This window comes from Mustela erminea, chromosome 10, assembly GCF_009829155.1.
Source record: "Mustela erminea isolate mMusErm1 chromosome 10, mMusErm1.Pri, whole genome shotgun sequence".
Taxonomy (NCBI): domain Eukaryota; kingdom Metazoa; phylum Chordata; class Mammalia; order Carnivora; family Mustelidae; genus Mustela; species Mustela erminea.
Window position 1 is genome coordinate 100,729,879 of NC_045623.1, and position 27,190 is coordinate 100,757,068.

The 27,190-nt window shown below is 56.4% G+C and overlaps 1 protein-coding gene across 1 annotated transcript in view; it reads left to right on the forward strand.

Annotated features, from left to right (window-relative positions):
• The first annotated feature begins 409 nt into the window (after positions 1–409).
• Positions 410–27,190, forward strand: part of DHRS3 (dehydrogenase/reductase 3) — a 38,754-nt gene continuing 11,973 nt past the window's right edge. The window contains exon 1 of the mRNA XM_032361559.1: positions 410–2,106. Within this exon, the coding sequence (XP_032217450.1) occupies positions 1,912–2,106 (195 nt within the window). The 5' untranslated portion in view covers positions 410–1,911. The remainder of the gene's footprint in view (positions 2,107–27,190) is intronic.

Sequence of the window (27,190 nt, forward strand, 5' to 3'; positions counted from 1 at the left end):
TAGCAGGGTCCCACCCTGCAGCAGAGGAGACGCTCTCCCCGGGGGGAGGGCGGGAGGTGAGAAGGTGGGTGCCAGGCCAGGGCAGCCCAAGGAGACCCAAAGACGAAGTCGCTGCCTGCCCAGCACAGGGGCTCCCGTGTAGGACATCTTGTTTACAGGCTTTTGTTATTAAAGAAATTGCTGTCAGTCAAGGTAATTCTACCCCAGATGAGCAATAAATATGCTCCCAGCTAATCTTATGGGGATTTTATTGGCACCTTGGGGGCAGAGGTTCCTTTAACCCTCCTCACCCCCGCCTCTCAAAGCAAAATCCGGCTCCCCAGCTGTTCCCCGCCCCCAGCCACAAGAAGGGCTCGGGCAAGACTAAGAAAGTGCAGCCTAAGTGAAGACAGAAGGCGTCTGGGCAAAGGGCGGAAGCGGTTTCCTGGTCCTACCTGGAGGCAGGGGCTGACCAAATAGCCTGAAATAACCCCGGGTCCACCTGGTTGGATCAAAGCGCGCGCGAGCTCCCCCGGGCCTGCCCCGCGCGCAGGACCCGGCACCTGGCCCCGCCGCGCCCCCAGCTCGGGGAGGGGAGACCGCGGCCCGGGCCCGGAGGAATGTCTCGGGGAGGGAGCCGGTTCGCAGGAGTCGGTTCCAGCGTGTTCGAGTTACTGCTGCGAGCCCTCAGGGACACCGCCGGCAAGTCCCGGCTTGCAGAGAGGGGAGCCAGCCCGGGAGAGCGCGAGTCGGAGCGAGCCCGTGTGCGCGCCCGCGCGCGCGCCCCGCACTGCGCAGGGGGAGGGGAGGCCGCGGCAGCCACTCAGAGGAACGGTAGTGAAGCCTCCGAACAACTTTAACTGTCAATCAGACTTAATGGGGTATTAAAAAATGGGGGGGTTGGGGGGGTGGAGGAAAGGGCAGCCCTCTCGCTCCGCGCCGCTGCTGCCCCGGGAGCGAATGAATAAGGCGGCGCTGACGAGGGCGTCCGATCCACACGCGCTCCGCTCCCGGGCCCTCTCCAAGTTGGAAAGGACAAAAAGAAGGCAATAAATGCTAACGAGGGAGAGAAAGGGAGCCGGATCGAGCGGCAACTCCCGGCCTCTGCGGGGAGAGGGAGGGCGAGAGCCGGAGCGAGCGAGCGCGCGCGAGGCCGAGCCATGCACGTAAAGAAACTGACACCCGGACCCCCCACTTCTGCTGCACGTTGCTGGCAATCAGATCGCGTTTAAGCAATTTCCTGAGCCCAAGAATAGCAATGAGTCGGGAGACTTTCGCGGGCTGAAATTGGGAGCTCCAATCACTCCCCCCCCCACCGCCTTTTTTTTTTTTTTTTTTTTTTCCTGGAGAAGGGGTGGGGGGGGCGCTACAATTTGGAAACGGCTTTTTTTTTTTTTTTTTTTTTTTTTTTTAAATCTTGCACTTTGAAACCGCGGGACTGTAGCAGGGTGCGCGCGTGTGGTTGGTGCCTTCCCGCCCCCCCCCCCCTGCCTAAACTCCTCTGTCAGCCTGTAAACATTACCTGAGAATTCCCCAGCCGAAACGGCTGCTGGGGCAAGAAACTTCTTGTTAGAACTTTCCACCTCCGGCTTCCCCTCCAGCCCTCTTACTGTCCCAACCTTCTCAGACGCTTTTTCTCCTCTCGAGGAGGATTTATCTTTATCTTTTTTTTTTTTTTCCTTTTTTTTTTTTTTTTCCCCTCTCTCACCCGGTGTTTTGCATTTGGGACGAGGTGATTTCAAGAGTGGCCAGGTGGGACGCCTCGCTCCTCCCCCCCCAACTTCATTCAGTTTATTTATTATTGTTTGGGGTGTTTTCTTTTCTTTCTTTCTTTTTCTTTTCTTTTCTTTTCTTTCTTTTTTTTTTTTTTAAATTCCTGTTTTGCTCGGTCCGGGGAGTTTCGCCCCCCTGCCCGGCTCCGCGGCGCGGAGGATGGTGTGGAAATGGCTAGGCGCGTTGGTAGTGTTCCCTCTGCAGATGATCTATCTGGTGGCCAAAGCAGCCGTCGGACTGGTGCTGCCCGCCAAGCTGCGGGACCTGTCGCGGGAGAACGTCCTCATCACCGGAGGCGGGAGAGGCATCGGGCGCCAGCTCGCTCGCGAGTTCGCAGAACGCGGCGCCAGAAAGGTACCGGGCACTGCAACTCCAGGGGGTGGGGGCTGAAGGTGCGGGGGACGCCCACCTGCTGCCGCGGCCGAACCCGCACCCGGGAGAGTGGCCGGCCACCCTACTTGTCGGCGCCACCCGCGAGTGCTGAGCTAGTCGGTTTCACCTTGTAAATTTCCCGGGCACCGGACTGTCTTTTTTGGCAGGTCCGGAGCCGGTCCGCTCCTTTGGGGTCGGTGGCGGGCTGGCCGTTCACCCCCCACCCCGAAACCGAGGAGACCCACCCATTTCCCACATTTCCCCCTCCCGAAGGAAGGTGGTGTGTTTTCCCCCTTCGCCCTCCCCCCATTGCCACCACCCTGGTGAGTGCAGGGTGTGTGCGCTCCTGGGTAGAGCTGGGAGCCGCCTGCTAGCTGGCTTCGTATTTTCCTTGGCAACCCGCTTCCCAGCCCCAACCTGGGCGGCTGCGGCTCTGGAGGCGCGAAGAGAGGGGATACTCGGTTTGGGTCTGAAAGGGGGAGTGGTCTTGGATGTCTAGCCAGGCCTGACAAGCACTCCCACGCCCAGGTGTTTGGAAATCTAGAAAGAGGGGGACAGCAGTAACCAGCAGCTGATAAAGAGCCCTTGTTCTCACCTTCAACCCTGTCCCCTCCCCCCAGATACAGCCCCAGAGGGGATTCCTCCCCATTAGAGGAGGAGGTGGCACTGTGGGCAGGGCCCTCCTGCCCCTGGGCTGCCTTTAGCTTTTTGGTGGTTACAGCATCTCTTCCTTCTGGTTTTCCCAGACCTGGTGCCTGAGAGTGGGGAGGGTGAGCCGGCTGTCACCCAGCTCTGACCCAAGCCAGGCTGACTCACCCGGTGACTAGAGCAAAAGAGAGAGAGATTGGAGGCTGGCAGGCCCGACTGTCTCCAGCCGGCCCTGTGAGGAGGAAGAGCAAAAACAGGGAATTAGTTTGAAACTTCAACTGTTGAAGGGGGGGGAGGGCTGCGGGTGAAAGGGCCGGAGAAGCCAGCTGATCTGACAGGGAGCCACATACCTAGGGGATTAAGTAAATATGTACTGTAGAAAAGCAAACCTGCCTGTAATTCCAGGTTGCTTTTGTTTTGTTAAATACTGCCCTGAGATTTACAATTCCTCCGGGGTGGCTCAGACTGGGACTGAACTTTGGAGCCTGAACTATCAGCCGAAGCCGATGACCGATTAACTCTTCCCCTGCCGGGCCAGCGTGGGGGAGGGGAGGACCGCGGTGGCCCAGCTCGCCCGGAGTCGGCGGTCCCTGGCTCCTGCTTCTCCTTGGGTGGTTTGGACAGCTGCTTGACCTTGTAGTTGGAAGAGTCGTTCGGAAGTGTTTTTAACCCTTGGACACACTGAAAAAGGAGAAGTAGGAGTTGTTCTCAGCAGTTTCATTTCCTTGGGGTGATGCCCCGTCCAAGGGCTCCCCAAAGCCCTTTGTGGAGGGAGATCTGGAGGCGTCCTTGTAGGGGTATGTGGGGTTGGGGACAGTCGCGTGTGATTGTCATTCCTTAGCTGTCTGCGTCCCGCAGAAACTTTCTTCGGACTCTTCCAGCTGGCCCAAGTCCTGGTCTCTCTTACTGCTTTTGTAACTGGCTGCAGTAGGCTTACGAAGAACTCTTTTAGTCAATCTGGAAAAACTTGACTGACTATAAACAATCCCAAATTAAAGAAGTATATGCCATTGGCGGCGGCAAGGACTGGGGGTGGGGAGGCTTAGTAAAATAGCACCGAGGGACACCCTGCAAGTTCATGCATTGGGAACCCTGTCCTTCCTGACTTGGAAAGGACGTTCTCTTCCAGGGAATAAACTCGGGCCCATTTAGAAATATGTCTCAAATTGGCACCGGCTCTCCAGAAACGGGATCCATGGGCCTGTGAAACTTCCAGTGCCATTCGTGCTGGGTTTAGTCATCAGCCCTCAGGATGAACCAGAGCGCTCCCTATAACTCTTAACTGTCTGACCAATTACTAAAGCTACTTTTTAATGAGCCCTCCACTTGCTGCCACGGTGGGGAATTTGGAATCTGCCTGAGTCCATCTGGGGCCAATGGAGAGGGCCCTCCCTGGGATGATCCTGAGCCTGGAGTGTTTGGCGGCCCTCTGGGCTTGAGGACAAAGGGCCCTGTATTGTGTAGTGGGGAGTTTATGGGGGCCTGCTGAGCACGTTGTGCAAACTGGGGGTTTCAGGGTGGTCGTGGATGGGCTGCCGAGAGCCGGGGAGAGTGGCACCAGCCACAGCCTGCAGGGATGCCAGTGAGACAGGTGAACTTGCTGAACCACAGATCACTGTCCTTCTCCCTGTGTCGGAAGGAGAGGCTGCTTCTGAGAACCCTTCCAACTGGATTTAGGTGGCTTTGGATCTGGAGGGGGAGGTCCCCCAAAGGGAAAGAAGTAAGGAAGGCCAGAGCCTCTGCCAGCAGATGGCATACCCAGAAGAGATGTCGGGTCACCTTGGGAAAGAATGACAACCCAGTTTCCCATAATGATCTTTGGCAATATTTGTGGGTGGGGGTGTGCCTTAGGCTGCAAAGGTGACCCAAAGGAGTGTTTTCTTAAAGGGTGACAAAGGCTCCAGGAGTTGGAAAGTTGGAGACATCTGTCCTTACCCCACAACATATCGAGGTAAACTGAGGCGGGGCCGGCCCCGGTTAGGGGTCTCCAAGGGGAAGGCTCCTACTTGATTATTCCCACTACAGTATTTTTGTTTTTGTTTTCTGTGCTCTCCTGGAATTCCTCCCAAGAAAGCATCCACAGAGCTTGGGCCTTCCCCCCATCCCCTCAAGGCTCCTGGCTGGCTAGTCGGCTGGCATGGCCTCCAAAGTCTTTGCCTTTGACTGGGTTTTCTCAGGGGCCCCGAGGAGGAGGAGAAGTGGACTATTGGTTTGGAAGTTTTTGCAGTGGCTGTTCCAGTTTCTGTTCCGGTATGAGGCAAGGGGCTAGACGATAGCCCTGCGCTGTGATTGTAGGCCCGTGGAGGCAGGGGCGACACATGAGGGCCCAGTCCAAACATCAAGGATGGGTACAGCCCGGACTCAGGGACCCATTCATTTCCGGGAGGCAGGATGAGAGCTGGCTCAGAGTTGCCTCTGCTTGGCTGGTACTGAGTTACACTATGTAGGTGGAGAGTCTTGTTCCTGAAGCAGCTAGCCAGGAACTAGCCCTTTACGTGGATCTGTGAATCCTGTTCCGCCCCATCCGTTCAGCAAGTCCCATCTCCTTCCCATTCCTGACGCTGGGGCAGGCCCAGACCTATCTATGCTGCGATGACCGTCTAGTTCACCGAACCTGCTTGAGGGGTCTGTCAGGTGTTTGGCACAGCACTAGGCCTGGAGGAGGGCAGGGGGTGGATACAACAAAGATGAAGAAAGACCCAGAGACACGGCTGGGTGCTCAGGGTCAAGGCACAAATTACAGCGTGTGTTCATTTCTTCTGGCCACTGTAATAGATTACCACTCACCTGATGACTTACAGCAGGAATTCACTCTCTCTGAGTTTTGGAGGCGGAAGTCTGAAAGCGAGGTGTTAGCAGGACTCGACAGGAGACTCCGTCCTTGCTTCTTCCCGTTCTTGAGGCTCCTGGAGCTCCTTGGCTTGGGGCGAGACCTCTCCGGTCTCTGCGTCCTTGTGGGGCCTTAACCCCTGTCTCTGTAGGACTCTGTGCGCTCTCCTTGTAAGGATACCAGTCAATGGGTCATGAAGCCTCAATCAGTAATGAACCTTAACTAATTACATCTCCAAAAACCCTGCTTCCAATGATATCACAGTCAGAGGTTCTAAATGGGCCCAAGTTGCTCATGCATGGGGTTGGGGGGGCAGGGAGCGCAATGGAGATGTTAATCTCTACCAGAGAATCACAGAAGGCTTCCTGAAGGAGGTTGCATTTGAGACAAGAGTTCCAAGTAGCAGGGATGTGGAAAGGTCACTCCAGGTGCAAGGAAACACCTGAGCAAAGACTGTGTGCCCCCCTGGAATCAGGGAAGAGAGGCAGAAGGCAAAGAGGGACAACATCGTAGAGTGGGATGGGGAGCTGGGGGGGGCGGGGTATCTCAGACCCCGAGTCAGGCCAGTACAGATGAGAACAGGAAAAAGGAGGAATGGAGAGGACAGGGGTCCAGACAGGGATTCCTGTGGGACCCAGAGCCACCAGCGCGACGTAGCTTATTAAACAGTGATGGGTGGAGGTCCCAAAAAAGGGCGTGCTGTGGGAGATGGCAATGGCGCATCTTCCCCTGCCCTCACCCTGAATGCAGACTCAGCTAGAAATTTCTGGGAAAAGGAACAGGCTCCCATTTGATGGTGGCTTGGAGCAAGAAGGTAGCCAGCCACCTGTCCTACCACAGCATCTAGCGAAAGTGTTTCAGCTTGGGGCATCAGGACCTTGGGTTTCAAACAATGGGCCTTGCACTTGGACCATGTTATGAATGGACACACACCTCCCTCTTACTGTCCTGCCCACTTCCCCTGGGGAGCCAGGCGGCAGAACTCTGAATCTCCGTGCCAGCTGTGGCCCGGCTTCTGTGGGGTTCCCTAGACCCAGCTCTGCTACAACCCTAGGAAAGTAACTGCCTTCTCTGGGCGGCAGCTAAGCAGCGCACCTATAAAATGAGAGAGGCCACAGTGACCCCTAAGATCCCGGCATGCCTTCAAGTTCTCGTATCACAGATCAGCCGTCCCAGGAAAGCAGCAGATTAGCAAGCTCCCCGAGCTGGGAGGGAAAGACTGGTTCGGATATAGTTGTCCTCTTCCTGCTGATCTCAGCCTTTCTTGCTACTCCTCAGATGCCACTGACAGAAAAAGCAGCAGCTCAGTGTTGGGAAACATGCCTGCGGTGGATGGGCGGCTCATTCCCACTGCTCAGCTCTCTCCACAGCCTCTGACAGCTAGCTGTCGGCCACGGGTTTATTTAACTCTTATAGGAGATAATATTTGCAGCCTGTTGCTTCCAGGGCATGGGCGGGCCCAAATTCCCCAACCAGCATATCCAGGAGAACTTCCAGCTTATCCTAAAGTCACCAAATTGTCTCACTAGACAAGTTCACGTTCAGTCTATAGCCTGTCCGCGAATTCTCACTTACACTCGGGCTCTCCTGGGCTTCAAGCTTCTCAGAGCCTCTGGCTCTGATCCCTGAACGGACCCCTCTGATCACTCTATCCTTGTGGCTACTTTCCCTGCCTCCTTTCCAGCTTGTTACTTGTCAAGGTCATCACTGAGAAATGATCTCAGCCAGATGGAGGAGAAGGTAGCCCTTGGCTGTCTCTTTCTACTGGGAAAGCTCTCTGGTTGTCAACAGTCACTGCAACTTGTCCCAGAAGGACCTTGTCCCAACCTGCCACCCCCATCAAAATCCCACAGAGTTCTGGCCATCGGTGCAGGAATGATTCCAGACCCAACATACTCTCCTTTGCCCTTGTTCAAAAGCATGACCGCACCTAGAACATTAGAAGAGGCTCGCCTTGTTGTTGCCTTCCAAAGACACAGTCTAAAAATACATCAAGTATATAAGATATTTGAAAGGAAACATTTGAAACATATTATTCAGATGAACCGTAAAGGTCAGGAAAAGGTAAAGCCAAATGAAAAGGAGAGAAGAGAAGCTGTTTAGACACTAGTGTTCTCAGATGGACACACGTCCACGGTCGGACCAATGCGGGAGGGATCTGAGCACCAACAAGAAAGACTGGATTCCCAAAAACAGAGGCCAAGTACCAGACAGGGCTGGCAAATGAATGGTGGGTGGGAACTCATTCATTCGTTCACCCCTTGACTCCTTGATTCACTCAACAAACGGCGGCACCTTCTGTGTGTCCCATACTGCACTGGGGAGACAGTAATAAGCAAAGCAGACAAAAATTCCCCAGCCGTGTAAACAGCAGAGAGTTTAGTGAGGGGGACAGACAGAATATAAACAAGAGACATAAAAGAGCACATTGGGTCGTATTAAGTGCTAAGCGGAAAACGAAAGAGGCAAAGCAGACAGGAGAGGACATAGCGGGGAAAGGAGCTAGTAGCAGCATTCCAGGCGGGGCAGGGGTGCAGGGTGGGGGAGGGAGAGGTGCAGGGCAAGGCCAGTAGCGGGGAGCTTGGGGGTGGGGAGCAGGGCAGGCAGGTGGGAATCAACAATCTCATGAACTCGATTTGGCTCTGACGCTGAGGGAAGCTGGGAGCACCTGGAGGGTTTTGGGCAGAGAGTGCCGGATCCAACCCAGCCGCAGCAGGATCGCGGGCTGCAGGGAGCTAGGGAGGCGTTGTCAGGCCAGGGGCGGGGGACTGGCTGTGAGGAGGCCAGTGCAGACTTCCGCAGCGCCCTCAAAGAACATCACACCAGACTTGCCCTGCCTTCTTTTGAGAGCCTTCCAGAGCTCAGGGATTTGGAAGATGCTGGTGATGTCTTCCCTTGTCTCTCCAGTCAAATGGAAGTGAGTGGGCCCACAGGGGGCTCTAGGCTGGAGTGCCCCTGGTGGGGTGGGTGGGAGTCATCTGGGACCGGGGCCTGGAGTCCGCTGGGGAGACCTGCTCGCCTCCAGGTCCTGATCTGTTCTTGCCGAAGCCTTAGGCAAAGAATGCCGACCAGCTCGAGGGGGACCTGGCTCCAGGTGATGGTGACTCTGTCAGACTGGTTCACCGACTCAGAGCGTTAGACCTGGCAGCTGGCGCAGAGAAGCACATAAGCGAGGTTCTCTCCTGGTGGCACCTCTGGGCTGATGGGACGACTGTCTCCAGGTTGCCAGAGCCCCTGATGCTTTGGAAAGATAAGCCAGCCCCAGCAAGATGACTTTAATGGTAATAAAGATGAACTCTCCCCCACCCCCCGCAAAAATAAAATAAAATAAAAGCAAATGTATTGGTGCCCAGAGTGAAGGAGACACTTTTCTGTTCCACTTGGTCGAAGGGCTTCTGGAGAACTGTGGTCAGTATTGGTCAACACTTCGAGAGGGTCCTTGAGCAGCTGGAGGGTGTCCAGGAAGCGGGGTCAGGATGACAAGAATGAGAAGCCGTGGCTTAGGTCGGGTGGCAGATCCGTGGGGGTTGAGTTCAGGGTCCTGGTCCAGGTGGGATGGCGAGCCGCGCCAGGCCGTGGGAGGGCTCGGGGCTGGAGATGGGGCTCCCGCCCCAGCAGCACCTGCTTGCCTTCTGGAACTCTCTGTAACCCAGCAGGCTGCTCTTTGAGTATGCTGAGAATTCCTGCACTGGGGAGGAGGTTAGGTTCTGCGCGACCCCCTGGGTCCCTTCCACCTCTTAGGGTTCGTGCATCATTGTTGGCAGAGTGACCTCAGGGAGGACAGTGACCCACACAGGGGCAGAAGGAGAGCATACCAGCCTCCATCAGCCAAGGCTCAAAAGAGGACAGCCCTTCTCCACCTGACCTCCCCAGTGGCCTTCAGAGGTCCTGTCATTCCTCTGCTGGGCTTTTCAGGGTACTGGACAGAGGACTGATAAGCTGTACTGGAGTCAGCAGGGTGGCCAGGGGATGGAGTTCACGTCCCCTCTACAGAAATAGTTTTTAAGCACGAGTAACAATATTTGCCTACAATGAACGGGATGCTTGCCAAAGGGTTAGGATAGTCCGTGGTTATCTGTGTTTGCTTTAAGCAACCAGCAACACGGTTGAACTTTATTCATTGGATAACCTGGGGAACACCTCAAATATGCAAGGAGCCAGCCTTGCAGGAAGAGTGAGTGCCAGCAGTTTCTGGTTAATCCCCAGGCCACCCAGCTGGAGCCTGCCGGGTGACCGGAGCTTTGATAGTACGTGAAGGGACCAATCACTGTATTAGGGGAAATCTCAGAAGACTTCCTGAAGGAAGTGACAACTGAGGGAGTTGTAGTCAGTCTCAATCTTTTGCTGTTTGTAGACCCCTTTGAGGACCTGAAGAAGGTATAACCCCCCCCTCCTAAAAAGAACACACGACACACGTTTTTAAACTTCTACGGGGTCTTTGGATGTCCCTGATGCCTATCCCCGCCACAGGTTAAGAAATTTGGTGCTAGATCTAATCAAAGTCCATCTAAGTCCCTCGGGCTTGGATTCCAGTGGAAGACTAGAGCTCACAGCACAGGTAGGGGCCCCTCTGGGGTCCTGTGACTCAGAAGCCAGAGCCAAGCCCGGGGATAGCACAGATTTGTGACCTGTTGGCTTAATGCCAACACTAGTCACTCGTAACAGGCCATCTGGCCCAAGCCGTTCTGACTCGGTTGGGCATCCCTGGCTTTGGGGAACACAACCTTGAATTCCCTTTTCAGTGGCCTTTCAGGGAAGCGGCTGGAAAAGCATTCTGATTGTGAGTGATATGATTACTTTGTCCAGATTTGAAACATACTCCTGGGGAAGTGCTTATAGATCACTGTATTCTATCTGTATGCCTCGTTCTACAGGCCTCTGGCCCCTCTGGGCCCCGCAGCCCCCGAGGCAGACCCCAATACTACTTGAGGTTCTAGGACCCAGTTTTCAGACTGAGTTCCAGAGCATCTGAGGGGTTTCAAGAAGGTGGGACCCCATAGAAGGTGAAAAAAATAGGGTTCGGAAGGGCCCCCCCGCCACCACTTAACTAGATCAGCTTCACATCGATCTGTTTAATACTTTTGAATTCCATGGAAAATTCTTGTGTGCATTTTGAAAGAATGCCATTACTTTAAAGAAAAAATAGAGCTTAAAAATAGCTGTTCTAGGACACGCTCAGGATGCGCCCCTCTCTCTGGTCGGTCCTCATTGGGTCTCCCACGGGTCATCTCACTGGGTCCCCAATCTTCAGCTCTTTTTTTCTTTTTTTTTTTTTTTTAAAGATTTTATCCACGGGGAACCTGGGTGGCTCAGTCTTTAAGCATCTGCTTTCAGCTCAGGTCATGATCCCAGGGTCCAGGGATCGAGCCCCACATCAGGCTCCCTGCTCTGTGGGGAGTCTGCTTCTGCCTCTGACCCTCCCCCTGTCGTGTTCTCTCTCTCTCTCTCTCTCAAATAGATAAAATCTTAAAAAAAAAAAAAAAAAAAAAAAAAAGAAAAGAAAAGAAAGAAACCCTAATTTCTCAACCAAGATTGAGATGGCCTCCCAAATTCAGCCTCTGGCCCTCAAGTCATGTGATTTGGCCACCCCAGCCCCAGAGCTGATCCATGGGCTGCGTCTCAGCTGCATCAGTGGCTACGGTGTTTTGAGAGGCAGAGGCCAGCCCACTGGCCGCAGCCCTCGTGCCTAAATTCAATCCCATAAATACGTAGGGGGCCTCCCCGCAAACTGCTGTGTGACCTCAGATAAGGGACTGTATGTCTCTGGGCTTCCATTCCTTCATCTGAAGAACGAGGCTGTGAAGATTCAGTGAAGTAACATGTGTGAACCTCCCGGTCCACCAGGAAATGGGAACGAGGAGACAGCGGAGTGGGGAGGCAGGGGCAGTGCGGGGGGTACAGTGGACACTCCCCAACCATGGCTCTTTACCTTCTGCTTGTTGAACCAGGTGCTTTGCTGGGCACAAGGTGGGGAGGAGGGGGCAAAAGGCAAAGATCGTGCTGGTCCAGTCCGTGCTGGTTCTGACTCCCCAGGAAGACGGTCATTGTGCCCAAGCCGCAGAAACCCTCAGTGACTTCAACTCGTGACCTTTTTTAGAGACAGTGGAAGCCTTGCCACAGGGAGGGCTTAAAGCCTTGTGCTTTCTCTCCTCCTGGAGGCCTCTAACCCTGTTAAGATGGCCGGTAATCGCCGTCCTTTTCCTCATGGGCAGGGATGGTCCAGTGCAGGCCCTTTTGTGGCCGAAGAGTAGAGACTGGCCAAGGGCTGGGCCTCTGCCCTGCTCCCTGCTCCCCACTCCCCTGCAAACCCGCCGGCTTCCCCTCTGTGGGTACCGCAGTCATTTTCATCTCTGCGTCCAAGTAGTTCAAATGGACAGGGGTGGGCAGTGGTGAGGCCAAAGTCACAGGTTACCATGGCAACTCGGCCCACTTTGCAGCGGCTTGTGGCCACGGGTCTTCTCCGAAAGACCTGGAAGAGCCCCTGGGAGCGGGGGACAGGTCTTCTTACTCACCAGGTGCCCTCAGCAGCCTGACACAATCTCAGACACAAGGTAGGCGCGTAATAAATGGGGGTTCCCTGAGCGAAGGCATGACCCACCGGTGCTACTAGCGAGAGCCTGTGTCACCTGAGGCTGGGCCCAGGGACCGTTCTGAGCACTGTGGAGGCAATCAAGTCATTCACTCCCCACAGGGAGCTCCAGCCTCGTGCTGTTCCCATCCTCTGTCTCTGCTGGTCAGGACTCTGGTGGTTAGTAACTGTGATCACTCAGCTAGTAAGTGACCCAGCAGGATTTGAACCCAGGGTGTCCTCTTGAATCACTGAGTGTTGGTGTCTCTTCGGTCATCACGGTGTGGAACAGAACGGGTCCTGCCTAGCGGACTCTGTGCCGGTGCCTTTGGTAGTGAGACAGTCTAAATGAGTCAAACCACAGGAACCACAGCTTTCCTGGTGGCGGGTCTGGAGGTGCCCTTCAGACGGGCTTAGACTCTTGTGACCAAAAGGTCTGTGGGCAGGTCTACTTCTGGGCGTGGTTTCAGGGGCTTAAATAGCGATGATGTCGGGATTTGGTCTCTCTTTGGCCAAGCCTCCTCTGCGACGGGGCTGTTCACATCTGCCCCTTGCTGCCTTAAACACCACCCGCACAACCTGCCCCAGCTCCCAGTCCAGGGGACAGACCTGTATCGTCTGCTCAGCAACTCCAGAAGGGGACTTGAGTCTTCCTGGCTGTGACAGGGTTGAGCCTGAAGCAGACACCAGCAATGGGTCACAGGCCTGTCTCTGAGTCAGGGGTGGACCAGTCCCAGCCAAGTCACAGCGTTTGAGAGTGGGGAGGTGGGCTGCTGTGGGGACAGTGGGAGTGCTGTTACCAGGACCAAGGGCTTTGGGAGCAGATGTCCAGGACTCTCTGGGGAAGGACCAGTCTGGCTTTTAGTCATCTCAAGTGGAAAGTTCCAGGAGATCCAGACCCACCTGTTAACCAGTCCTCCCAAGTCTGGTTCTGCAGACATTATCAGGTCATTTACCTGACGCTCAGGAGCTAAAAGGACAAAAATGGTTCTTCCAGGGTTGAGCTGAAACCTCCTTGCCCTCAGCGAGGGTGTAGTTCACAAAGAGGCAAAATGAGCAGCCAGTCAAGGAGGCCTAGCGGGTTGTCAACAGACCTTCTTGGTGACCTTCTCTAGAAGCTTCAAGGCCACTGTGATAGGAAACGAAAGCAAGCTCCTTTGCTGGGTCACTGTTCATGGCGGTCTTTTCCTGGGTGTGAGGAGTCCGTTCTCCCTCCTTTCTGGCTACGGGCAGGTGAGCCAGAGGGAGCCAGTACTGGGTCCTTCCAGGGTGGGAAGAAGAGTGTCTGGGGTCCTAGAGATATGAACTCCCAGGACCAGGGTCCTCTGAGAGCCCAGCCAGTCTGCTCAGCCTGCTCTGACCCTCGCGGGCAGGTCAGCAAGGGGAGCTGGGGCCTGCGTGACCACAAAGGGCAGTGCGACCTTCCTGCAGGTGGGCAGACCTGCCAGGCACGCCCACATGACGTCAGGCCTCCCTCGGCTCCCACACCCCCCCTGTCCTCACTTCTCACTTGGCACGGTGGGGTGGGGGGTCCCACCTCACCTCTCCAGGCCACTTCCCTGAGAACACGCAGCAGACTGGCTCCTCCAGGCCCGGCCGGGAGCAAAGGGGGCCAGGACCCCAAGCGCCCCCTGGGCTGGCAGATCCATTGTCCTGTGGGGGCGGGGGCGGTGCACCTCTTAAGCCTTTGTGTTGGGAGGGGCATGTGCGAGTGTGTTTGCACGTGTGTTTGCACGCACACCACGTCCATTTGTTCTGCTAGCTCCCGCAGCCCATAGAGAAAGTAGTTCAGATTTTTAAGCTCGAAAACCAACGCACCAAACGTTTTACGTTGGCTCTTCCGCTTACATGGCCAAGGGACCCCGGGCAAGCTTCGAGTCCTGCCTGTCTGAGTCTCAGTCTCCTCATCTGCAAAACGAAGACTCGGTGAGACCATGTAGAGAAAGTCCTGAGCACAGAATGGCTCCGTACGCTGGCCACAGCAGTCAGGCTTGCGATCATGTTGGACTTTCCCCTCCAACCCATCCCGTGCTCTCTATGAAAGCATTTCTTGAGGACTGTTCTTTTTTATTTTATTTTTTTAAAATTTATTCATTAGAGAGAGAGAAAGCACACACATTGGAGGGGGGCGGGCAGACTCCCTGCTGAGCATGGAGCCCAGTGCGAGGCTCGATCTCATGGTCTCATGACCCTGAGATCAAGACCTAAGCCGGACACTGAATGGGCGGAGCCATCTCGGGGTCCCTGTGACAGATAGGTTTGTGTTAGCAATGCTGATGGGTGAGCCGGGGAGGGGCTGCTGTGGCCCTGGGAGCCCTCCCACCGTGGCAGACAGGTGGAGTTTCAATCACAGCCCCTCTGGCCCGTGGCCTTGGTCAAGTCCCTCAGCCTCTGTTTCGGGGCTTCCGGTGCGGGCTCTAACCCTGTCGCCCCCTCAGTGGCTTGAAACAGCAAGCCTTCATGCTCTAACGGCTCTGGAGGTCAGAAGTCTGACTGAGCTGGGTCGCACTGGGCTGAAGTCAAGGTGTCCAGGTTGATTCCCCTCTAGGGGATGATCCATCATTATCCTTGCCCTTTCGCCTTCCAGAGTCACCTGTGTCCCTTGGCTCATGGCCCCTTCCTCCATCTTCACGGCCAACATTTCCATGCTTACATCCTCCCTTTAGTCCCCTCTGCTGTCCCCCTTGTCCAGGTTGAAGGCCCCTTGTGATTTCACTGGGCCCGCCTGGATCATCCGGGATAATCTTTCTATTTCAAAGTGGGCTGATTGGCAAATTTAATTCCATCTGCAACCCTAATCCTCCTTTCCCAGGGAAAGTAACACATTCACAAATTCTGGGGATTAGGACCAGGTGTCCTGGGGAAGCTTTCTCACCCACAAAGTGACAGAGCTAATCCTACCCTCTCTCCCCTGGGGGCCATTGGGAGGATTCCCAGAGATGGTCCTACATGCTTGGCAGGGGCCCCGAAAATGCTGGTTGGCCCTGCCCAGAACACCTGCTGAGTACAAAGATCTGTTCCAAGGGCTCCCCAGAGTCACCAGGGATGGAAGAGGTCACAGTTCTCGCCACAGAGAGGCTGGCATTGTGACTGGGGCAGTCCGTTGTGTAAGGTTTGTCCTTGGAGAGCAAAATAGAAACAGGGGACTTTTATTGACTCTTTTCCCTGGGGGCAGGTTTGATAGGAGGGAAGGACATATGCAGGGGACTCTCCTAGGTCCCAGGGATCAGGAGGGCATGACAAGGAAAAAACATGGTTCTGGGTCCCAGCCTCAGTCTAGCTGGGGAAATGGAGCAGGGACCCTCGGCGACCGTAGTTGTGATGCATGTTTGCATGGCCAAACCACGGTGGGAGCCAGCGATGGGCACAGGGGAGGACTTGCCAAGCCGACTCTGACTTTGCTGTCCATACAATTCTTCCTTTACTTGAAGTGACTTAGAGGGACAATCTCGTTTGCTCCTTAGAGCAACCCTATGAGGTGGGAACTATTCCTGTCCCATTTTTGGAATGAGAAAACTCGGCTCAGAGAGGCTAAGTCCTCGCCTCATGTCACACAGCAGCCCTGGTCATGGGATTGGAGGCCAGGCGGTCTGGCTTCTGGAGAAGGAAGGCTGGAGGTGGCCAGGCTGGGGTGGGGTGGGGAGGCCTTCAGGGGAGGTGGAGATCGCAGAAAGCAAGCACCCCCAGGCAAAGGGGAAGAGTGTGTCTAGAAGAAGGGAGCCGAGTGTGGCCTGGCTGGAAGGGAAGTGGGAGGAGGTGGTGGGAGGTAGGCAGGACAACCCCTCATGGGCCTTGGTGGCCATGGTGCGTGGTTGGGACTTATGGGGCAAGCACTAGGGAGTCACAGAAGGATATTTACACAGTGCAGGACCAGACTGGGTTCCTGGAAGGGGAGGGGAGGCTGGTTTTCCGGCAGAATTCTCCACTTTGTACAGGGCTGGTGCTGCGGGGAAACCCCTCTGCCCAGCTTCCTGGGCCACGTGAGGCCCATGCAGGTTTGCTCCCAGCATCCTGGGCCAGGCCGACTCCCGCTGCGGTGTCCCCCAGCCCTCCGGCCCAGATCCGCCGCCGGATAGCACGACGCCACTCAGCCACAAGGGTCAGCTCCACGGCGTTTGACCTTTATCCCGCAGAGATTAAACCAATTCCTAATTAATAGCTTGTAGGATTGATAGTTACCTTGGGATAGCTTGCAAGTAATTTAAAGCTTGTCCTCAGGAGGCCGGTCCATAAATAATGCTTAATTAGCTGGAGATTTTCCTGGGACACAGCAGCTGTGTGCTATTGGGCACAGGAGCTCAGGGACCTCCGAAGGTTTGGTTCGGAGGGAAGGGGATGCTGAAAGAGATACCCCAGTGGAAAAAATCTGCCTTTTCTTTTCCAAAACCACAGCCATATTCTCACCTCCACCAATAGCTCCCAGAAACCTTGCCAGGATTGGTCTCCCAGCTCTGCTACTCCTGCAGGCCCTTGACATTTCCAGGACCTCAGTGGCCCATCTGTAAGATGGGCCCATAGCTCAGGTCTGCAGTCCCTTGAGGACTTGCTTAAATGTATGGGTGCAATTAAAAGGAAAAAAAAAAAAAAAACCACAGACCTTGGAGAGTTTGGATTTGAAAACTGAGGCTAAGGGGTTGGGTGGGGGTGATTTGGCATTGAATACCCCTGGGTATTGCTCTCGGGCACCCTCTCTGGAATGGCCCTGGCCGGCTTCCTGGGTGGGTATGGCACCTGTGCCGGCATTCAGGGCCTCCACACTCAGGAGGGTCCTGTTCTGAATGTCCTGCTGTTGCTGTCTTGAAGTTCTCAATAATTTTTGAACTAGGGGACCCTGCATTTATATTTTGTGTGGGGCCCCACAAATGATGTGGCCGGTCCTGGTGATAGCCATGATTTCATTCATTCATTCATTCGTTCACATACTTGCAGGCACCTGATGACCGTGCCAGGTGCTGGGAATTCATCCTGAGAAGCTACATTTTAGAATGTGTGTGTCAGGGGAGCAAAGAACTAACATAAAATGTCAGACAGTGACAAAATGCTGTCAAGGCCATAAAACAGGGTGATGTGAGGGAGAGAGATTTAAATATTAGCGTCAGTGATGGGGAAGCTGGTGTTAAGCTGTGCCTTGCTGCGTTCCTGGGGTCCTTTTTAAACATCTGCGGTCATTTCTAGCTTCCCCCAAGCCCCACAAGGACTTGAATTAGTGGGGTCCGAGTAGGGGAGCCAGTGTGGGGGCTCCTTGGGGCCGGGGGACTGTTTACATCTATCCCCACAGCCCCCACCACTCCCAGTAAACCCAGAGGGCACGTCTGGTAGGTGGGTGAGGAAAGGCCCCGCCTTGGTTGCTCTGGGGTGGCTCCAAGTTCTAGGTCAGGCTGCTGCGTCTGAGGCTGCTGGCCAGACCCAGCGGCCTGATGAGGGCTTCTCGCACTTTTGACCTTTCCACCCCAGTACAGGGAGGCCAGTTTCGATTCTCCCCGCTTCCCCCAGAGGGAGATGGTGAAGCCCAGAGATGCCAAGTGACTCATCCAAAAGTCACACAGCAAATCAGCTCCAGAGCGCCCAGCTGGCCTGCCGGCCCCAGTCAGGCTGCCTTCCATTCCCAAGGGCAGTTCGGACACCTGGCGCTGCCAAGGGCAAGCAGTCCAGGGTTGCTCTGGGAGCTGCCTGGAATCCGCGGGGGTCCTCTGCTTATAGGGGAGGTGGGGAGTGGCTGGGGGGCAGCCCTAGGGACCCGCTGGCATCTGCCAACACCTGGAGGAAGGGCCTTAGCCCCCAGCACTTCTGCTTCCTTCAAGACCATGAGCTGCCCAGAAGGCCGTGCACCAAGGCAGGCATTTTCCCCAATATGTCAGGCAGAAAGCCCAAAGCTGACCCCAGAGGCCCAGCCCTCGGCGCTGGAGGCACCCTGAGGAGGCAAGAGATGGGGTCCCGGGCGGAGAGGCTGACCCCAGCTGGGTGGAAGCTGCCAGCCCCCGGGGATGCTCCGGAGGAGGGAGGCTGCGCTCCAGCTGGGCCGGTGCCTGCCTGGGTGGGGGGGGCGGCGGAGGGTTCACGCTGCGGCCAGCAGACTGGCTGCGTGTTGCAATGTCTGGTGGCGTTCGCAGCATCCTGTCCGTGTGTGCAGCTGGGGTAACCTCAGGCCGGCGCGGACGAGCGTGTGTGGCGCGCAGGCCTCGCGGCCTGGAGGCTGCTGGCACCGCGCATCTCATTTACAGCTCCGGGTTCAGCCTGGGGCCAGCGGCGCCCCTGACGTCAGGGGTTTGTTTACCGCTGGGCCTCGGGGAGGAAGCGCGGGCGGTCCCTGCGGCTGGAGGGGGACCCCGTCCACCCCCGCCCCTGCCCCGACCCCAAGCCGGCCTCCTCCCCGCCTCCCCCCCACCCCGCTTCCCCAAGCCCCCACCCCTATCCCCAGCCCAGCCTCCTCCGCAACTTCCCTCCCCCATCCCGCCTCAACCGCGCCCCCACCCCGGTCCCCAACCTGGCCCCTGCTCCCCATCAGTACCCCATCCGCTCCCCATCCTGGCCCTCCCACCGCCCCTCCAGCACTCCTACCCTATCCCCAACCTGGCCCTCCTCCCCACCTCCCCTACCCTCTTCCCATCCCCGCCCCCCACACCCCAAACCCTACCCGGCCCGCTCTGGACACCTCCCAGACGCCCCTCCTCACCTCCTCACCTCCGGGACCACAGCCACCCCCCCACACCTACTCCCCCTCCCCTCCCTTCCCCTTTCCCTTCCTTTTCCATCGGCCAAATCGGATCCGGCCCAGTCCCCACCCAGGACTGCGGCCCAGCCCCGGCCCACCCCCTCCCGGGACCCCCGCGGGCCCCCACCCGACGCCCGCCCCGGGGCCCACTATCAGAAAGACTTCCTGGAGCCTCCTGCCAGACCCGTTGAGGTTTCGCCCGGCGGCTCCTCCTGCCACCCCCTCACCCCATCATGTGAGCGCAGACTTGCCTCCCCGCGCGGAGCAGGCCGGCGGCTCGTGAGCGGCGGGGCCCGGCCGCGGCTGCCGGCGCTTTGTTATTGGAAACGGGTGTGTTTACCAGCGGCGCGCTAGGTGGGTCGCCGGCCTGGCTGGCGGGCATCCAGGCACCCTCTTCCTGGGGAGGCTGCCCTGGCCACCTGGAACCGTTCCCTCACTCTCCGCCACCCCTCCCCCGCACCTTGCTTCCCGAAGTGTTCTGGAAGTGGAAGGGACCCGGGAATGGAAGTCGGGATCTTTCCCTCCGTACCGGGGACTTGCCAAAGCCGACCGGGGCGGCTGGGGCTCCGGGAAGGACAACCGTTCTTCCATTTGCTTAGGCCAAACCCTTTGGGGGCTTCTTGGAACCCCTCTTCTGGCAGCCCAGTCTCACCCCCCTCTTCTACTAGCTCTACCTGACTGTCCCAGCGTGGAGGGGGGGGGGACCCATCTCCCCTCTGCGGTGGACAGCAGCTCCTGACCAGCCCCCCTCTGCTGTCTGGTTCCCACCATCATTCCAAACGCTTGGTCCAGCAGTCGGAACTGCTTCTGAAATCCCAAGGCAGAGGTTGTCTTCTCTCTGGCCACAAGGCTCAGAAGGACTTCGGTTTTCACTGGGAATAGAATTCACAGCCCCCCACGCCCTTCCCAGCTACAGTTCCCAAATTCGTGTCTCCCACTCAGCTCTGCCCCTGGACCTCCCCCAACACCCTGAGTTCATGCCCACCCCAGGGCCTTTGCACTGGTTGTTCCCTCTGCCTGGAAGGTTCTTTCCCCAGACGTCTGCATCGGTCCCTCCTTCACTTCCCCCAAGTCTGCCCAGATGATTACCCTACCAGAGAGGGTTTCCCGGTCCCCCCCGTCCTACCCCACGATCATTCCACTCAGCGCCCCTACACAGCTTCCTGTTCCTCCCATGCACTTTGCTTGCTTTATACATTACATAGTCAGCTCGTTCCTATGTTCACTGTTCCCGTCTTCCTCCTACACACAGGAGAGCAAATGCCAGGAGAGGGGGATGAACTTGGGTCCTGCCGTGTTCTAGGGCTTCCAACACTGCCTGGTGCGTAGTCACCACTCAGTAATCCCCCTTGAATGTGTGAGGGAGTGAGTCAGGACAGGGAGCTCGGCTTTGGGAAGCTTGGCTTTGGGGTCTAGGTTGCAGCATCGCTTTAAACTTGTGGTAGCGCCGCCTGCGTGAGTTACTCAGCCCATCTGAGCTTTGTCCATCCACGGCACTTCTGGTCCCACTTCTCAGGCTGGTACTACCGAGGATGTATGCTGTGCGAACACCGCTGGCTCTCCCCTCGCCCCTTCTCAGCACCTGCAGCTCAAGGTTAGGTGGGCTTCTCCACCCGGAGGTCCAGAGGGAGGAACTGAGGCAAAGGTCATGGGGCTTCAGCTAACACCTCTGGCCCGGAGTTTGCACACCCCCGGGTTTTGCCAAGTGTGGTCTAAATGTAGACAGAAAGCGGCGTGGCCCTTGGGCCAGGCTCTTCCGTCAGCCCTGAGCGTCTGCCTGGAGGTGAGACATTACGCTCTTCTGTAGAGTCAGCCTTCGAGAAAACACTGGAGGGTTTTCCCAGTGGTTCTGGAACCAGAGAGATTCACAAGGACCACACCCTGGCTTGAGAGGGGACTCAGCCCCATGGTCACACGTGGTTTCGAAACAGTTGCAGAAGACATGGCTCTGGGCAGGTGGGAAGTAAGGGCGGGGGGAGGTGCCCTCTATCCTCAGGGACATCAGACTTCCGTCACGGAGGGACATGGGTGTCCCAGGGACTGGGAGAGATCTGGAAAGTAAAAAAGCAAGGACGTGCACAAGGCTGTTTACGGCATCTTTATTCGTAAGTGCCAAAACTTGCCCCTGAGATGCCCTCCGGGAGGTGAAGGGAATTATAAACCAAAACATTCAGAAAGTGGGATGTTATTCAGCCCTGGGAAGAACTGAGCTATCAAGCCATGAAAGGACACGGTGACACCCTTAAGTGTGTGTTACTAAGTGGGAGAAGCGATCTGAAGAAGGCTCTGTATGCTGTGACTCCAAGTACATGACCTTCTGGAAAAGGCCGAACTGCGGAGACCTTAAAAGGGTCATTGTTGCCCCGGGGTTGGAAGGAGGGAAGGACAAACAGGGAGGACAGAGGATTTTGAGGGCCGTGAAACTTGCTTTTTTTTCTTTTTTTTTAAGATGTTGTTTATTTATTTGACAGACAGATCACAAGTAGGCAGAGAGGCAGGCAGAGAGAGAGGAAGGGAAGCAGGCTCCCTGCGGAGCAGAGAGCCCGATACGGGGCTGGATCCCAGGACCTTGGGATCATGACCTGAGCCAAAGGCAGAGGCTTTAACCCACTGAGCCACCCAGGCGCCCCGAGGGCAGTGAAACTTTTCTGTACGAGACTGCAAGAGGGGATCGGATGTCATTAAACATTTGTCTGCACCCCCAGAATGTACACAGCCAGCAGTGAGCCCTCAAGTCAGCTACGGACTCTGGGTGACGGGGATGTGTCCGCGCGGGCTCATCAGCTGTGCCAAGTCGACCACTCTGGTGGGGGACGTTGGTAATGGGGAGGCCGTGCAGGGGTGGGTGCAGGGAGTGAATCTCTGTAGCTTCTGCTCAGTTTTGCTGTGAACCTAAAAACCCAGCCTCCAGCGGCCCCTACAGATCAGACACACCTTTTTGGTCACAGTGGTCAAGGGCAGTGTGTCATTGGTCTCTACCTCAACCCGTCCGCATCCGCACTGCCACCCGCTCCTGGGGGCTCCATTCCACCAGCCATCAGGTGGCCAAGGCTCCTGCCTGCCTTTCTCCAGGACCACACTTCTGTGGCTGCCGCCTGGAAGGAGTCACCTTTCTCTGTGTGTCTCTCCTCTGTCTCTTATAAGGACACCTGTCATTGGATTTTAGGGTCCACCCTAATCCAGGGTGATCTCACCTCAAGATACTTTAACTTAATTAATCACATGAGCAAAGACCCTTTTTCCCAGTGCATGGGGATCAGGGATCAGAGTTGGATGTGCCTTCTTGGGGGACACAAGTCATGCTGTCACCCACCCACAGGGCCACTGTGAGCAGCCTTTCTTCTCAACGGCCTGGAACAGACACAGTACCTCCCTCCTAGAGCTGTCAGAGGACTAGGTGACAGACTGCAGCAGGGTGTGACCCTCGTGGTGATCCCCGTGGTGCCCGAGGGCCAGTTCCAGATGGCACTGCAAGGGAGGAAGTCCGTCCGGCTCCAGGCTATGGTCAGGGACTTGCGAGAAGGGGACAGTGCTGCCTAATTGCATTTGAGGAGCTCCTTAACAGTCCTCTCCAGCAGCGAGCCAGTAGCACCCAGAACCTTCCCGGCAGGCCCGAACAGGGAAGGAAGGCAGCGTGAACCTGTCCTTCCTGTCACTTGGGCACCTCGGCAGTGCAGGAACGGGAAGGGGGGGCCCCCTCTAGCCTGAGTCCCTAGCAAAGAGGCCCGGTGCTTCGGCCACCTCTGAGTCTCGGGGGTCAGGCGGCCGTGGTGGGACACGGGGAAGGAGCCTAAGGGCAAGATACAGACAGGGATGTGAGGAGCATGGAAACGGGGCTTCTGGAAGGGAAGGCGGAAAGAGGAGGAAGTCCAAAACGTGTCTAGGAGGTTTCCCATCCCTGTCACTGATTTTTTTTTTTTCACTGTCCTTTTGAAACGTTTTCTTCGGAAGAAGGGCCGGTCGGCTGGGTGTGTGTGCGGGGGGCACAGGCTGGTACTCCCAGTGGTTGGGAGCTAGAGGCAGCCCACTGGGGGTCACTCCTAGAGAAAACGCTTCTGTCCCAGAGAAGGAAGGGGTAAGGATCCGGACCGCTAGCCTTCAAACTTTATTTTATTTTTAGCAACAGAATCTTTGTAGAAATGGCTGTTCTAGAAGACGAATCAAAGTGCCCCAACTGGGGCGCCTGAGTGGCTCCGCATCTGCCTTCGGCTCAGGTCCCGATCCTGGGGTCCTGGAATCAAGTCCCATGTCGGGCGGCCTGCTCAGCGGAGAGCCTGCTTCTCCCTCTTGCTCTGACTCTTGCTCATGTTCTCGCTCACTCTCTCTCTCAAATGAAAACATTACAAAAATCTTAAAAAAAAAAAAAAAAGGAAGTGCCACTGTTTTGGGGGGACCTGGATGGTGCAGTCAATTAAGCTCCCACGACTCTTGGTTTCCACTCAGGTGCTGATCTCGGGGTCGTGGGGCCCAGCCCCGTGTTGGGCTCCACACTCAGCAGGGAGTCTGCCCTAAGACTCTCTCTCCGACCCCCCCAAATCAATCAATCAATCAATCAATCAATCTTTTCTTTAAAAACGTGGCCCTGCTCTTCATGGCCGCTGGGGAGAAGCTGGGACTCTGGGACGCTGCCTCCCTCCCGAGCCTCCCACCCCTCAACAGCCCTCGAGGCTCCTTCCCGGATTCCTTAGGGTCCCCAGAGCTCGGCATGGAAACCTCTCCCAGGACATCTTCCTGCAGGGCGCCCTGTAGCCCGTCTGAGAGGTCGGACAGCACTGACCATGGTCTCCACCTTCACGGGCCAGGGGTGTGGACAAAGGAAGGTCTAAGTCAGGGGGAAGGAGAGAAACGGGGAGGTCTTTAAGATTCCGCAGTTGTGCCCCAGGTCAGGCTGTGGCTAGAAGCAAGGCAGCCGAGCCCCAGCTGGGGTCTTCCAGGCCACTGTGGCTCCAATGACTACACTTTTACGGGGGAGTAGTGGGATCTTCTGCGAGCAAGGGGCGGGGTTTTTCTCTTCCTGGATTAAGAAGACGAAGAGCCAGCATTGACTGTGTCCTTTCTGCATCTCCCAAGCCACCCTTTGAAATTAATGCCTTGATTTATAGAGAGGCTCCGTGGGTTTGCCAAGTTCCTGGGACTCCCAAGTGGTAGATCAGAGAATTGAGCCCAGCCCGTCTGGCTCCCGAGCCTGTTCTAGGCCACTCTACCCAAAAGGTAGGGGATCTCTTTCTGGAAATAGACAGGACTCTGAAAGAGGGGAAAACTCAAAATTTAAGTCACCCTGGAGAGTACGCATTCATGCTCTCAGCCTTACCTGTCCACACGCCTGCTTCCTGGCCACAAGGCTGGATTCTAATTCATGTCTAATGTCCTCCCACTGGAGGCGCTCAGAGTGGAGGAGAGCTGTGCACCCTCCAAATGGTAACCATCCCCCCAGCCCCGCCACCCTGCCATGGTTTTCGGTCCCGGGGGTGTTTTCTTCCTTCTCAGGAAGGTACCAACTCAGCACACTACTTTGCTCCAAGACATGGAGCCCAGGAGACATGAGCTGTTCTGCTAAAGATCTTCCCAGGGACTCGGATCTTTCCGGGGCTGCCAATTATAAACAGATGGTCCTCCAGGGACCCACCCAGAGACCACCCAGCTCACGTCACTGAGGGAGGTGGGGCTGCTTTCTGTGCTCTGCAGCTGAGCTCTAACAATGAATGCCAAGTCCAGGCACTCAAGCAAGCCACTTTGGACAAAGAAGTCCAGGCTGGGTGGGGTAGAGTCACTCACTATTCTCTGGTCAGCAGATTTTTCTAGAGACCTCCCCGGGCCAATGCCGTGTGACAACGTCAGCGGGCTTGTACTCTGTGGCTGGCCTGTGCCAGGTACTAAGGTTATAAGATGGACAGAATGGACAGGAACAACCAGAGAAGCTTGAGAACTGAAGGGGCATTCAGGCAGGGTTCTGAAGGATGAATAGGAGTCCGCAGTAGGCTTGGCATTTAAAACAGAGAAAAACAGCCTGTGCTGGGCACTAGGGAGGGAAACAGGGAACTGAGAATGAGTGAGATTTATTCCCTGCCCTCCAAAAGACAGGATCTAAAAGGAAGATGGTGACCACACTGCACTTGGGGCCACTCTGCTATGTTTGCAGAGTGTGTCATGCACAAGCGTAAACCCTGACTGTGGAGCCTCTGGGAGCCTCCTCACTCATTCACACAATGATAGGGAGAGAGATCCAAATAGACAACACCTCATGATGGAGGGGAGCTCCCGAGAGCAGTGCCAGGGGCCTTGGGGAAGCAAGCAGGGCTGGGACCGCAGTGCTGAGCCACCTGTGTGTGAAGATCTGTGCGGAAGCTTTTCTTCTGCCATCCTTCTTCAAGATCATAAACAATGGTAGCCGTCCGTTAGAGACAGTTTTCTCAGGACACCCAGGCATAAAGACACAAACCACAGTCAGCCACAACCCCACCCGAGACAACCCACCCTCTTACGTGGCCTGGCGACTTCCGTGAAACCGTGAGGCTTTTAGGGGCACCCGGGGGGCTCAGTCGGTTTAGCATCTGACTCTTGATTTCAGCTCAGGTCATGATCTCAGGGTGGTGGGATTGGGCCCCACATCCATCTTCCTGCTCAGCGGGGCTGGCAAGGGTGGGGACAGGGAGTCTGCTTGCTTGTCCCTCTCTCTGCGCCGCCCCCACTCTCTCTTGCAAATAAATAAATAAATAAATAAAATCTTTAAAAAAAAAAAAACTCTGCTATGTTTGCAGAGTTGAGGGTATCCTTTATGGACAGGGCTGCAGTCTTTTTCTCTCAGCATTAGATCCCTCAGCCTTTTCCTGTGTCAGGAACACTCATCCTTTTAACGGCTGCAGGTGAGGGTCCATCAAGAGGCCGTGCTCGTGTTCTCGGCTCTTTGTCTCCCTGGGAAATGATCATAGAGGGCGTGTACTGAATACTTAGCGGGTGCCCATTTCTGCGTGCTTAATCCCCAGGAGACCCCACGAAGAAAGGCAGCGGCTTTTCTCCTACTGGGAGAGAGTGAGTGCTGGTGAGAAACCTCGGTTCGAATCCCAGCTCTGTCACCCAGTTGCTGTGTGACCACAGACAAGTTGCTTAGCCTCTCTGGGCCGCAGTTTCATTATCTGTACAAGGGGCTACCTCGTCCAGCTCCAAATTTAAGTGAAGTTCCCCCACTGACTCTTTATCCCACTCGCCATAATTTGCGTCTGATGGTTTTCTCGCTGGTCACTGTCTTCCCTCGCTGGAAGCCTGGCTCCCTGAGGCGGGCAATGGGGACCCGCCGCCCCTGGGAGGCTGGAGGTCTTGCTCCCCTTCCCTCCGGACACAGGCCAGCCACACAGCCCGAAGGACGCGAGCAACCGTTGCCCCCAGAGGGGCAGGGAGCCTGCACATGTCAAGCCATCCTGAGCCCTAACTTGACACACCTGCCCCCTCCTCGGGCTGCTCGCCCCATGCTCCTCTCTGACCCCCCTGCCACCTGCCTGCCCGTCCTCTCTCTCGTTCTGGTGCTGGGTGGGACTCCTGTCCTGCCAACTGCCCTGGGTCACGCCCAGGTGACTCCGGGCATGGACCGCACGGGCGGGCCTGCTGGGTTGGCCGCTCGGTGCCTCTGGGTCCTCCGAGGGGTCTGGGCAGGGGACTGGAGGAGGAGCGACCAGGAGGGGACAGTGACAGGAGCAGCTCCAACTCTGCCTCCCCGCAGCTGTCTCCCCGACCTCCCACCCCCAGACGACCAGCCCCGGCCACCCAGCGAGGCTCGCACGCCTGGGCCTGACCCTCGTTCTCCTCTGAGACGGACTCCTTGCCCCCTTCCAGGGCTGAGCCTCGCACGTGACTCTACCCCACAGCTCAGCCCCGGGACGGTTTTGAGGCTCTGGGGAAATCCGCATCTCACTGAATCTTGGTCCAAGCACACTCTGTGCTGGAGGTTCTGGGACCCTGAATGGCTCAGCCAAGGACGATGGGAGGGTCTCAGCCTTAAACCTCCTCCCAGCCCATCCCACCTGTGGCCCAGAACATTCCTTCACTCAGCAAACAGCACGTGTGCTCCCGGGTGCCGGAATATGAAAATGAATAAGCCAGACTTGAGGCCCGCAGGGGGCCGGTGGGCTTGCGGCGAGGCAGGCAGAGAGCAAGGCTGTCCTAGTGCCCGGGGAGAGGTGGGGGTCCGAGCACAGAGCCCAAGGAAGCCAGCCCCCTGGCGGCATCCTCAGCAGACCCCAAAAAGGAAATGGTCAAACCTGAGGGTCCTGCCGGGGCGTATGCCCTGCCCATGGAAGACGAGGGGACCCAGATT